At 45.3% G+C, this 14334-nt stretch overlaps 2 protein-coding genes across 4 annotated transcripts in view; both read right to left on the minus strand.

Moving 5' to 3' along the window:
- The window catches only part of LOC138637084 (phosphatidylinositol 3-kinase regulatory subunit alpha-like), a 15891-nt gene extending 9402 nt beyond the window's left edge, over window positions 1-6489 (minus strand). The window contains exons 1-8 of one of the 2 annotated variants that reach the window (XM_069725555.1): window positions 5959-6489; window positions 5538-5661; window positions 4683-4775; window positions 4541-4612; window positions 4356-4472; window positions 4074-4272; window positions 2677-2759; window positions 74-182 (exon numbers count right to left, since the gene is read on the minus strand). In XM_069725555.1, coding sequence (XP_069581656.1) covers window positions 74-182; window positions 2677-2759; window positions 4074-4272; window positions 4356-4472; window positions 4541-4612; window positions 4683-4775; window positions 5538-5661; window positions 5959-6150 — 989 coding nt within the window. In that variant the 5' untranslated portion in view covers window positions 6151-6489. The remainder of the gene's footprint in view (window positions 1-73; window positions 183-2676; window positions 2760-4073; window positions 4273-4355; window positions 4473-4540; window positions 4613-4682; window positions 4776-5537; window positions 5662-5958) is intronic. The other variant, XM_069725556.1, reaches the window with a different exon arrangement.
- A 4385-nt stretch (window positions 6490-10874) lies between these two features.
- shld3 (shieldin complex subunit 3) lies at window positions 10875-14134 on the minus strand. 2 transcript variants are annotated; one of them, XM_069725570.1, is made up of 3 exons: window positions 14060-14134; window positions 11795-12323; window positions 10875-11720 (listed from the first exon to the last, which is right to left on the minus strand). In XM_069725570.1, exons 2-3 carry the CDS (start codon window positions 12245-12247, stop codon window positions 11517-11519), a joined length of 657 nt encoding a protein of 218 aa, XP_069581671.1. In that variant the 5' UTR covers window positions 12248-12323; window positions 14060-14134; the 3' UTR covers window positions 10875-11516. The 2 variants fall into 2 exon arrangements, with proteins under 2 accessions (XP_069581671.1, XP_069581672.1); XM_069725571.1 differs by lacking the exon at window positions 14060-14134 and adding an exon at window positions 12408-12428.
- Window positions 14135-14334: the final 200 nt, after the last annotated feature.

The raw sequence follows: 14334 nt of genomic DNA on the forward strand, positions 1-14334 counted from the left end.
GTGTGTGTGTGTGTGTGTGTGTGTGTGTGTCTGCGTGTGTGTGTGTCTGCGTGTCTGTGTGTGTGTCCATCACCTGGAGATGTCCCCCCAGTACCACTCGGCGTCCTGTAGAATCATGCTGTTGTTGAAGCTGCTGGAGGCTGCTGGAGGAGGCGGAGCTTTTACAGGTTTGGGAGGTAAAGCTGGAGGAGAGAAGAAGAAGAGGTCTCTGATTGGTCCATCCTTCAGAGTGGTGTACAAACACTAATGCAAGCTGAGTGACAGGTGGGCAGAGCCAGGCTAACATCTGATGTCCCAACAAACTGTCAACAGAAGAAGACAAAGATAGCTGACGTGATTGTTTTATTTTGTTGAACTGTCGAGTTTCTGTTGTCAGGACGTTACCGTGGCAACCACCCTGAAGTCACTCAGTGTCGTGATGTGGCGCTGTATGGAAATATAATGACATTTGGCCCCAACGTTCACTTGGTTCACTTTAATATGGTGGTGAAAGGTGAAAGGTCACAGCCACTGTGATGCCTCTTTAGATTCGGCACAAACGGATGACATGATGGAAATTTGGTGGTCAAGGGTCAAAGTTCAACATCACTATGACCTCAAATGACCAAGATTTACTTTCTATTTTCTCACTAACAGGATGCAGAATCCACATTTCAAAATAAAAGACTAAATAGTTCATTTATGTTCTTTTTTTGTCTGAACTGAAATTGAAACTGAGTTCAAACCAAATGTTCAACATTTCCGGCTGCAGCTCCACCGTTTACCCACAATCCCCTGCTCCAGGACCCGGTCCCTTCCGGGTCCCTGTCCCCTCCGGGTCCAGGTCCCCTCCGGGACCCGGCCCCTACCTGGACTCTGCATGTTGATGTAACAGAGGACGTTGTCTCGTCCCCTTAGCGTCCCGGCCTCGGCCCGGCCACCGTCTCCTCGCTCCATGTCCTTCACCTCCTCCTCCAGGACTCAGGAGAGAAATCACACTCTGTTCCGGGTCTCATGTCCAACAGAACCAAGACGTCACCGCGAGGGAACCTGTCCGTCTCCGAGTCTCTGAGACGCCCTGACGACTGCAGGAGATCCGTGTCCGTCTCCTCGTCCGTCTCTGCTTTGGTCCTCGTCTGTAGGCGTCTTCAACACAGTTGAAATGACGCGACTCCTCCTCCTCCTCCTCGGGCTCAGTTCAAAGCTCAGGAGAGCAGCTTGGAGATGTGTGACATCACCGCTGCCCCCAGCCAATCCTGCGATGGCAGTGATATCACCAAGGCAACACCCCCCTCCCTCCCTCCGTCCTTCCCTATCTCCCTCCTCTGCTGCGTCTCTCACCCGCTGGATGGATGATGTCATCGTTTCTCTGCCTGACTCACAGGATGAACTGATGAACAAGTGACTCGTCGAGCCTCCTCATCCATCTTTATTTTTACCTTCTTTAATGCTCCTTCTGCTGAAAGTCTCCTTTTATTCTGAAAAATCATCATTTATCATCCAGAAACCGTCAGAAATACAACAGGACAACAACAACAACAGGACAACACAACAACACGATAACAACACAACAGGACAATGACAACAACAGGACAACACAATAACAGGACAACAGGACATGATAACAACACAACAACAGAACAACAACACAACAACGCAATAACAGGACGACAACAACAACAAAACAATAACAGGACAACAACAACAGGACAACACAACACAATAACAGGACAACAACGACAACAACAGGACAACAACAACACAGCACAACAACAACAAAAACACAATAACAGGACAACAAAAACACAATAACAGGACAACATGACAACAACAACAGGACAACACAACACAATAACACAACAACAACAACACAATAACAGGACAACAGGACATGATAACAACACAACAACAGGACAACAACACAACAAACAACAACGCAATAACAGGACGACAACAACAACAAAACACAATAACAGGACAACAACAACAACAGGACAACAACACAGCACAATAACAGGACGACAACAACAACAGGACAACAACACGACAACCGAACAACGACAACACAACAACAGAACAACGACAACAACAAAATACAATAACAGGACAACAACAACAAGACAACACAACAAAATACAATAACAGGACAACAACAACAGGACAACACAACACGATAACAACACAACACGATAACAGGAACACAACAACAACAGGACAACACAACAATACAACAACAACAACAGGACAACACAGCAGGAGAACAACAACAACACAACAACAACAACTCAATAACAGGACAACAACAACAGGACAACAAAACACAATAACAGGACAACACAACACGATAACAGGACAACAACAACGACAACAACAACAAAACAACACAACAACAGGACAACACAACAACAGGATAACAACAACAACAATGCAATAACAGGACGACAACAACAACAACAGGACAACAACACCACAACACAATAACAGGACAACAACAGCAAAACACAATAACAGGACAACACAACACGATAACAACACAATACCAGAAACACAACAACACAACAGGGCAACAACAACAGGACAACACAACAACACGATAACAGGAACACAACAACAACAGGACAACACAACAACAACAACAGGAAGGGAAAGCTCCCGTGTTAAATGCAGTCTGGTTGAGAAGAGAAGAAGAACTGTTACCTGGTGCCACCTGGTTCATGTTCAGCTCGCTGGTGATCAGAACCTCCAGAACCTGAACCAGAAGATCCAGACCGGACTCGGACCTGCACACAGACTTGCAGTCAGACGGGAAGTAACAGACTTTCTGAATAAAAGCTATTTAATAAACACATTAAAGGTGTTCTAAGCGTTAGTCATGTTTCCTGTGGACGTGACGTCTTTGAGAATAAAAGCGGAACCTCAGATAGAGCTGGGGATCTCTGTCTTTCAGAGTAAAAGGGGGAGCTCAGATCTCTGCCTTTCAGAATAAAAGCGGGAGCTCAGATAGAGCCGAGGATCTCTGCCTCACATCAATGAAACCTCTGAACATCCTGAAACATCCAACCAGCATGTTTGACTTTCAGGGAAACTCTGGATGTTATTACTTAAATCTCAACGATTGATTTGACACTTTTTAGACTAACTTGCCAGGAGTTGATGCATTTAGAGAAGATCGGAGTTATTGTAGATACAGAAAATCACGTATTCATTAGCTATTATTCAATAAACTGTTTATTTCCATTCAGAATTACAACCAGTTAATAGCTGATCCTGTCTCTACTTTTACTTTGTGTGTACGATGTGCGTACTGGCGTGTCCGATGTGAATATTAGTGTCCAATGTGCGTACTAGCGTGTATTATTGTGTATTAGGAAGTGTATTATTCTGTATATTAATGTGTATTATAGTGTGTATTATAATGTATTAAGCTGTATTATTGTGTACTGTTGTGTATTAGGGCATATTACTGTGTATTAAGATGTATTATTGCGTATTGTTGTGTATTGGGATGTGTATTAGGATGTGTATTATTGTGCATTGTTGTGTATTGTTGTGCATTATTGTGTATTGTTGTGTACTGGGATACATTATTGTGTGCTATTGTGTATTAAGATGTATTGTTGTATTATTGTGTATTAGGATGTATATTATTCTGTATATTAATGTTTATTATTGTGTTAGGATGTGTATTATTCTGTATATTAATGTGTGTTATTGAGTATTAGGATGTGTATTATTGTGTATATTAATGTGAATTAAGACGTATTATTTTGTATTACAATGTATTATTGTGTATGAGGATGTATTATTGTGTATTGTTGTGTATTAGGATGTGTATTATTGTGCATTATTGTGTATTGTTGTGTATTAGGATGTATTATTGTGTATTAAGCTGTATTGTTGTGTGTTATTGTGTATTATTGTGTATTAGGATGTTTTAAGATATATTATTGTGTATTGTTGTGCATTGTTGTATATTATTGTGTATTGTTGTGTATATTTATGTATATTTGTGTATTGTTGTGTATATTTGTGTATTGTTGTGTGTTAGGATGTGTATTATTGTGCTTTATTGTGTATTGTTGTGTACCACTGACCCGGCAGCGGTTCTGAACAACAGTGGACTGAAGCTCTCCGCCAGGTTCCGAGGGTTCTGTTGGTTCCCGGGTCCGTGCAGACAGAGCCGGGCCAGGTGTCGGACCACGCTGAGCAGGGTCAGGCCGTACTGGGCGGGGCACGCCGGAGAACTGGCCACGCCCCGCAGCACCTGTGCGCAGTCCTCCGGGTCTCGGACCTCTGCAGACATAAACAGGAAGTGTGAATAAAGTCCAACAGGAAGTAACTTCAGAATAAATAAAGAGCGGCCAGTTTCTGCTGACCTTGCACTGCGTGGATCATGTCGGCCTGCAGCGAGGACGGCAGAACTGGACCGGGCAGATCCTGCAGGAACCGGACCACCCCGTCACACAGAGACGCCACCTCCAGCTGCTCCAGGTCTGAAAACAAACGCACCTCAGTTACAGTTCAGAGACTCTTTCAGTGCAGCAGAGACGACGGTCCTCACCGGAGTCACTCAGCTGACGGGTCTCAGAACCACCTCCACTCAGGCTGCGGTACACACCGGGCCCGTCCACACCTGCAGAACCAACACAACAGGTCAGAACCACAGCAACACGGTTTGGGTTCTATTCAGGAGAGGACGGTACCTTTGGTTTCGATGGCCTCCATCAGTCGGCTGAGGAGAGGGGGGGCTGAGTCCGGTGGGCCGAACTGGTCCGGGAGGTCCCGCAGCACCAAGCCTGGACAACAACAAACAAACAATCAATCAGTAAACACAAAGAATCATTGGCACCAACATGAACGACAAGTTCTATGATAGAAAGTCAACTACAACTCCCAGCATGCACTTCACGAACACACATCCAACCGGAAGGTTCATGTTATTAACACACAGAAACAACCACTGAGGATCATGGGTACTCTAGTATTTACAGGCAGTGAGCTGCTGTTTCAATCTGCTCTTATTTTGAAAGGGTAAAAAGCAGCAGGAAGCAGATTGACATACACACTGACACACACCGAGACACAGCCAAACAGACACGCACACACACACACACACACGCACACACACACACACACAGGCACTTCCTGTGTTCTCTGGTGACAGAACAGATCTGATCAACCAGCAGCCACAACTCTGTGTTTGTCCATCTATCTTTGTGAGGACAGTGTCTGGGTCTGGTTTTTGGGTCAGACTGTCAGAGATCCAGTGGAGAGTTCTGGTTCTGGTTCAGTGTCAGGAGGTCCTCACAAAGATAGAAGTACAAACATGTGTGTGTTGTTGTGGGAGGAAGTCGAGGAGTCACTGAAAACATTCAGATTCTTCAGAACAAAGTGACACTTGATGGAACCACCAGAACCAGAACCCGGATCAGAAGAACCACCAGAACCAGAACTGGGAGAGAACTTGCTGTCGTTTGAATGGGGGTGTGTTGGAGCCCCCTGCGGGTGCTCGGTGGTACTACACAGTTAATATCTGATGTAAAACCAGCCAGACTCACTTGACTCTGACTCCGAGTCGGTCCTCGCAGACGGCGGTCTGGGTGGACGGGGTTTAGGAGTGGGCGGGGACATCCTCTTCCTGCCGACAAACTCCACGTACGTCCCCGGGAAGTCGCCTTTTTCCTGTCGTACACGGGAGGACGAGTTACAGTTATGGCGTCACGTGTTCGGAGGTGGTTTGTCAGGTGAACGGTGGGCGGAGCTTATTCTCCGTGATGTCACTGACGGAGCTCCAGGTGAAGATCCACCCGTTGAAACACAATGGAAATAAAACTGAGACGAAGATTATAGTGACGGTTTTATTTGTTAGTAAAAGAAAACGTCGTATGAACTTTTTTATATTTTACAGACGAAACCTGCTGCTGATGAAAATAACTGGTGATTCTGGACAGCGTGTCACCGGTCCATGTGGTTCCGTACCTGCGTGGTCTCGTTGAAGCCCGGCAGCCAGCCGATCTCGGCGGGTCTCTCCTCGGCGCCGCCGCTGCAGCCCAATGCCAGCAGCGCCGCTCTGCTGACCAGCAGAACGTCTCCAACGTGGAGGTCGATGTCCTCGTCACGCTCCTTCTGGTAGTCGTACAGAGAACGATACTGGAAACCCTCCGAGGTCATGGTGTCACACACACACACACACTCACACACTCACTCTCACACACACACACACACACACACACACACACACACACACACACACACACACACACACACACACACACACACACACACACACACACACACACACACACACACACACACACACTCACACACACACACACACACACACACACACACACACACACACACTCACACACACACTCACACACACACACACACACACACTCACAAACACACACACACACACACACACACACACACACACACACACACACACACACACACACACACACACACACACACACACACACACACACACACACACACACACACACACACACACACACACACACACACTCACTCACACACACACACACACTAACTCACACTAACAAACACTCACACACACTCACTCACACACACACACACACACACACACACACACACACACACACTAACACACACTAACACACACACACACACACTCACAAACACACACACACTAACAAACACACACACACACTAACACGCACAAAGTAGAAAACAGGAAGTAGTCTAGCGTCTAGTGGGCGTGTCCGCAAGGTGGCTCCGCCCCATCTCCATGTCCTCTAGCTTCCTGTCATCCCAGATGCAGCTGCCCTCTCACAGCGCCCCCCCCCCTCATCAACACCTGTCTCAGCAGGGGCGGCGGCCACATCTGGAGGAGGCGGATCACCTGGGAGGAGAGGTCAGAGGTCAACGGTGAGGAAGTTTTGCTGTTGGTGCTTCATGCAACAGGAAGTGGTGACGATGACGAATAAAAACACACGAAGAGTTTTTAATCAGCAGCTTCGATCCTGAGAATTTTCTTATCAACAAAGATCAATGGAGAAAATAACTTGGATTAATTAAGAATGATTATCTGATTAATAAATTCCTCAACAGAAAACTAAACTGGAATTATTTTTGTTGACTGATTTCATCTTCTGAAATATTTGATTGATTTAATACTGAAAATAATTCAGAATTTGTTATCAGTTTGGAGATTTATCATCAATTAATGAACCGAAATGGAGAAAATAATCTGCAGATTGTTTGATGATATTAATTAAAAGCCATAAAAATAAATGAAAACTTATTGATGAGCAGAAAAACACAGGAAATATTAAAAACTAGGAAATTGAAAGAAAACCACGTTTAACACGTCGTTAATTTGAACAAAAGGCAACAGTTACATTAATTATCCATCTGTTGATTCTTTTCTTCATTAATTTTCTGGTTTATAAAATGTCTGAAAAAAACTTGAATTCACAAAATAAACAAACGGATTTAAAACAAAGGAACAGAAAATAATCACATCTCAGAGGACGGAAGTTAAAAAAATAGAATAAAAAATGATTAATTGATCATTAAAATAGCTACTGATCAACTTTATGTCAGTCGATATAAACACAGACATTAAACAAACAGGAATTTGTGGACAAATCAATGATGCCGGAAACATTAAAACAAAGAAACTAATGTGTCAACTTGAAAGTATTTTCAAAATACACAATTTTACAGATTTAATGGATCACGTACAAAATATGCAGATTTTTAAAGGTCCAGTTAACAGGAAAGCAAAACCGACGTTTCAGGGAGTTTCCGGCAAAACAACCAACAAGACTGAAACTTGGACGCACTTCAACCCTCCGAGAGTTGACCTTTGACCCAAGTCTCCTAGATGTTGTGAAATAAAGAAACAGACAGCAGCCGGAAACAGGAAACGACAATGCATGCCAGCGCTAGCTTAGCCGACTAGCTCGTGCAGCCCTCCGCTGTCTCACCGTTTCACGTGTTTCACCGTCAGACTCCAGCAGGGCGGGAAGCGCGCGACATGACGGGGCAGAGACCGCGCGACGCCCGGAAGTCCTCCAGACCGGAGATATTACGTTAATTTACCGGTTATTTCCAGGATGAACACACTCGTGCTTCTGCCGTCTGAATTCTAGCAGCGAGAAAGACGTCAAGTGCGCATGACTCACAGCGCTTCCGGTCCGGACTGTCAAAATAAGAAAATAGTTTCAGCATGAAAACGTCAGAACTTTAAATTAGATGAATCCTTCATGGGTTGTTTTAGGTTTGTTAAATTATCTAGACACCGTCAATTTAATCTTCCTTCCAAAATTCGCTTTAACGATATTTGTTGTTGCTAAAACACGTGATATAACGATGTAAAGCGGGATGTGACCAGTTCCGTCTGCCTTTCACAATAAAACACGGGGGCTTGATAAACTGTACCATGAACCAAACAACGGTCATTTGTGCGGTAGAAAAAAAAGAGGCAGTTAAATATATTTGCTTTTTTCTATCAGTCTTCTTTCACATCGTTTAGAGGCCGTAAACACGGATTTAAGAGATTACAGCCGACTACAGCTGGGCATGGAGGCAGGGGTCTGACGTCACATCCGGTAACCTAGATTTTAATGCAGTGTGCAGGGCAACAAAAGAGTGCGTGTGTGGGGGGGGGAGGGGGTGTGTGTGGGATGGGTGTGTGTGTGTGTGTGTGTGTGATGAGTGTATGTGTGTGTGTGTGTGATATGTGTGTATGTGTGTGTGTGTGTGTGATGTGTGTGTGTGTGTGTGTGTGATGAGTGTATGTGTGTGTGTGTGATGAGTGTGTGTGTGTGTGATGAGTGTGTGTGTGTGTGTGTGTGTGTGTGTGATATGTGTGTGTGTGTGTGATGAGTGTATGTGTGTGTGTGTGTGTGATGAGTGTGTATGTGTGTGTGTGATGAGTGTATGTGTGTGTGTGATGAGTGTGTGTGATGAGTATGTGTGTGTGTGATGAGTGTGTGATGAGTGTATGTGTGTGTGTGTGTGATGAGTGTGTATGTGTGTGTGTGATGAGTGTATGTGTGTGTGTGATGAGTGTGTCTGTGTGATGAGTGTGTGTGTGTGTGTGTGTGTGATGTGTGAGTGTGTGTGTGTGTGTGTGATGATGTGTGTGTGTGTGTGTGTGTGTGTGATGAGTGTATGTGTGTGTGTGATGAGTGTGTGATGAGTGTGTGTGTGTGTGTGTGTGTGATGAGTGTATGTGTGTGTGTGATGAGTGTGTGTGTGTGATGAGTGTGTGTGTGTGTGTGTGATGAGTGTATGTGTGTGTGTGATGAGTGTGTATGTGTGTGTGTGATGAGTGTATGTGTGTGATGTGTGTGTATGTGTGTGTGTGATGAGTGTATGTGTGTGTGATGTGTGTGTGTGATGAGTGTATGTGATGTGTGTATGTGTGTGTGATGAGTGTGTGTGTGTGTGATGAGTGTGTGATGAATGTATGTGTGTGTGATGAGTGTATGTGTGTGTGATGAGTGTGTGTGTGTGTGATGAGTGTGTGTGTGTGATGAGTGTATGTGTGTGTGTGATGAGTGTGTGTGTGATGAGTGTATGTGATGAGTGTATGTGTGTGTGTGATGAGTGTGTGTGTGATGAGTGTATGTGTGTGTGTGATGAGTGTGTGTGTGTGTGTGATGAGTGTATGTGTGATGAGTGTATGTGTGTTTGTGATGAGTGTGTGTGTGATGAGTGTATGTGTGTGTGTGATGAGTGTGTGTGTGATGAGTGTGTGTGTGTGTGATGTGTGTGTGTGTGTGTGTGTGTGTGTGTGTGATGAGTGTATGTGTGTGTGATGAGTGTGTGTGTGATGAGTGTATGTGTGTGTGTGATGAGTGTATGTGTGTGTGTGATGAGTGTGTGTGTGTGATGAGTGTATGTGTGTGTGTGATGAGTGTGTGTGTGATGATGTGTGTGTGTGTGTGTGTGTGTGATGAGTGTGTGTGTGTGTGTGATGAGTGTATGTGTGTGTGTGTGTGTGTGTGTGATGAGTGTATGTGTGTGTGTGATGAGTGTATGTGTGTGTGTGTGTGTGTGATGAGTGTATGTGGGATGAGTGTATGTGTGTGTGTGATGAGTGTGTGATGAGTGTGTGTGTGTGTGATGAGTGTATGTGTGTGTGATGAGTGTATGTGTGTGTGTGATGAGTGTGTGTGTGTGTGTGATGAGTGTATGTGTGTGTGTGATGAGTGTGTGTGTGATGAGTGTATGTGTGTGTGTGTGATGAGTGTATGTGTGATGAGTGTATGTGTGTTTGTGATGAGTGTGTGTGTGATGAGTGTATGTGTGTGTGTGATGAGTGTGTGTGTGATGAGTGTATGTGTGTGTGATGAGTGTGTGTGTGATGAGTGTATGTGTGATGAGTGTATGTGTGTGTGTGATGAGTGTGTGTGTGATGAGTGTATGTGTGTGTGTGATGAGTGTGTGTGTGATGAGTGTGTGTGTGTGTGTGTGTGATGAGTGTGTGTGTGTGTGTGATGAGTGTATGTGTGATGAGTGTATGTGTGTGTGTGATGAGTGTGTGTGTGATGAGTGTATGTGTGTGTGTGATGAGTGTATGTGTGTGTGTGATGAGTGTGTGTGTGATGAGTGTATGTGTGATGAGTGTATGTGTGTGTGTGATGAGTGTGTGTGTGATGAGTGTATGTGTGTGTGTGATGAGTGTGTGTGTGATGAGTGTGTGTGTGTGTGTGATGAGTGTATGTGTGTGTGTGATGAGTGTGTGTGTGTGTGTGTTGAGTGTGTGTGTGTGATGAGTGTATGTGTGTGTGTGATGAGTGTATGTGTGTGTGTGTGTGATGAGTGTATGTGTGTGTGTGTGATGAGTGTATGTGTGTGTCATGTGACTGCTGCTTCTGCTTTTCCAGAAAGTCTTGCACTCAAGACGCTTTTATTCAAAACAGAAACATCAACATGAAAACACATCAGAAACATCTGATATCAAATTCATAAAAACACAAATGTGTCTGTAGTTCGATTCCCTCGGAGCTCAGCTAATCGATGAAATAGATTGTCATTAAATATGAATGAAAAATATCTTATATATGATATTATATCTGATATTTTTTGTACATTTTGATCTGCTGCTGACGTTCAGATCATTTTTAATAAACATGATTTTAATCCAGTTTCATAAATCAGAAAAGCAGCTTTTATTGTGAAAATGTCTTCCATGTTGACATTATGTGTCACGTCAACAAACATTCGCTGCGTTTCCTGTTTATGTTGAACTTCCTGTTTCAGAGCAGCAGATTATTCAATTTCATATTTAAAACTTGACAACAAACTGCGCCGTCACCCTGGCAATGGCCCTGCCCTGGGGGAGGAGCCAGCGATACCGTTCAAAGAACTGCGATGGTTCTCGGTTCCTGCAGTCCGAAACTGTTTTTAGAACTAACAAAAAGTCGTCTCTGGTTCCACCCGGGTCATCAGAACCAGGACACGTGTGCATGTAAACATACGTGTCATCCTGAATAAAAATCTGAGCGTGAACTGTTTGACCCGGTGGAGCGGTTCTACATGCTGAGGACGGTTCCGACCCGGTGGACCTCCAGGCCGATCCGACCCGTCAGCCGCAAATCGTCCTTCAGGAGCCGGCCGACCTGCTCCGAACACGCCACGTCACAGAACACCCAGATCTCCGCCCGCTCCCGCTGGATGTTGGCGTTGCACGTCGGCAGTCTGGAGGTCAAGACGGACCGGGTCAGAACCCGCCACACCTGGAGAGAGGAGGAGGGGTGGTGGTGAGTGGGAGGAGGACAACAGGAAGGAGGACCTGCAATCTCCCACCGACCTGCTCGATGTCCTTCGCCACTCCACAGTTGTCCTCGCCGATCACCCACCTGGCCCTCTGCCGGGGGTGGAGCTGGTGTTTGGACACCGCACGGTGGAAGTGTTTGGACGGCGCCGTCGGCAGCAGAACTCCTCTCGGCCCAAAGATGCTCCACGACCGTCTGAGCGGCGAGGCGTCTCCAGCAGGTGGCGCTCCGCCGGGCGTCTCCTCCGTCTGTCCGCTGTCTTCTGGAGGACACGTGAGGACATCTTGTCCCCGCCAGGAGGAGATGACCGGAGCGGGTCGCAAAGGTCTGATAGGCCTTTGGCGGTCGGTGCCGGTGGCCAGGAACCAGGGGTTGAACACCGGAGGAGTCCGACAGGCGAACGGCTCCAGAAGCTTCTCGGTCCGTTTCAACAAAGAGTCGAGTTGCTGCGCCGATCCGGACGGGAGGTGAAGAACTACGTCCTCCATACGGAGGGACGGACGGTCAGAGGATGGATGGCACTGCCCTCCTCTTCATCATCACCATCATCATCATCACCACCACCTACAGCATCATCATCATCGTCATCTACAGCATCATCATCACCATCACCACCTACAGCATCATCATCATCATCATCATCACCACCTACAGCATCATCACCACCTACAGCATCATCATCATCATCACCATCACCACCTACAGCATCATCATCATCATCACCACCTACAGCATCATCATCATCATCACCACCACCTACAGCATCATCATCATCATCACCACCACCTACAGCATCATCACCACCTACAGCATCATCATCATCATCACCATCACCACCTACAGCATCATCATCATCATCACCATCACCACCTACAGCATCATCATCATCATCATCACCACCTACAGCATCATCATCATCACCACCACCACCACCTACAGTATCATCATCATCATCACCACCTACATCATCATCATCATCACCACCTACAGCATCATCATCATCATCATCACCACCACCACCTACAGCATCATCATCATCACCACCACCACCTACAGCATCATCATCATCATCATCATCATCATCATCACCACCACCACCTACAGCATCATCATCATCATCACCACCTACAGCATCATCATCATCATCTGCAATCAGAATAATAATAATAATAATAATAATAATAATAATTTAAACTACCAGTGGTAATGGGCCATCACACTCCCGTGCGCTGTCTCCCCAACGTGCAGCGGGCGAGGGACGTATATCACGGCTTAAAGTTGCTATTTTTGTCTCGTTTCCTGTCTCCAGCAGGGGGCGCTACGACTATGATGGAATATGACTATCAGGTGTCTTCAGGGCGGGACTGCTGTCAAAGATGTAAAGTTTGAGGAAGATCTGAATATGTTCATAAAAGTTACAGTCAGTTGGAGGTTCACGGCGACACGCTCAAAATGGCCGCCACGACACGGTCACACCGATCCACGAAAACAAATTCAGGATGTGGAACACAAGTCCAACAAATCTGGTGCATGACGTAGCCGCCGGGGCGTGTCTCTAGGGGGCGTGTCTCTAGGGGGCGTGTCTCTAGGGGCGTGTCTCTAGGGGCGTGTCTCTAGGGGGCGTGTCTCTAGGGGGCGTGTCTCTAGGGGCGTGTCTCTAGGGGGCGTGTCTCTAGGGGGCGCTCACGAGCCGTCGGGCCACGCCCACTCCAGACTCCACTACAATACTAATGTTTCACCGGGAGACAAATGTGTTTCCACTTTCATGAGTTTTTGAAGATGAGAAAGATTCAAAAAGGAAAATCACTTTACGTAAGAATAATAATAATAATAATAATAATAATAATAATAACGAACAAACATAATTCCTTGAATAACAACAGGGCTTCCGGCCCTAATAATAAATAAACATTTCATCCGCTGCTGGATTAAAAAAAGATTCTCAAGTTTTTCCGAGATTATTTTTTAACAAAAACATTAATAATAAAATGATAACTTCAGATTTTGACAGTTTTTGACAACATTGTAAAGAATAATAAAGTTTTTTATTTTCAGCAAACAGCATGTTTACATCTAAACAAACATTTTCATATTTATGTATTGACACAGCGACGATTTTAACCTTTAACACGTTCTTTATTTTGTGATCATAAAGAATCAATGAAATAAAGTCGAATTAAAACCAAACAGTTTATTACCGGCAGCTAATGTTTTTAGCTTCTCATGCTCACGAACCGGCAAACCGCGTTAACAGTTGAACAGTTAAACACGCAGCTGAACCGTGAAACCGAGCGGAGCACCGTGAAACTCACCGTGAGACTCACCGTGAGATGAGCCGTGAGACGAGCCGTGAGACGAGCCCGACGGTCCTCCATGAGAGGACGGAGGTTGAACATCCCAGGAAGCTAACATGGACGGCGCTTCTCGGAGAGTCTCGCGATATTTGAGAAGAAGTCGCCACACGAGGCAGTCGAGCCCTCTTTTGTTTATTTTCGTTCACGTGCCGGTAAAACTGTTTAAAGTTAAATACATAAATACAAATGTTTTTTTTTTTTAAACATATTCAAAATGAATT

This window comes from Brachyistius frenatus, unplaced genomic scaffold (genome assembly GCF_029030835.1).
Source record: "Brachyistius frenatus isolate BFR_SWC_R1_liver_20210118 unplaced genomic scaffold, ASM2903083v1 Contig_429, whole genome shotgun sequence".
In the NCBI taxonomy this organism is placed as follows: Eukaryota; Metazoa; Chordata; class Actinopteri; family Embiotocidae; genus Brachyistius; species Brachyistius frenatus.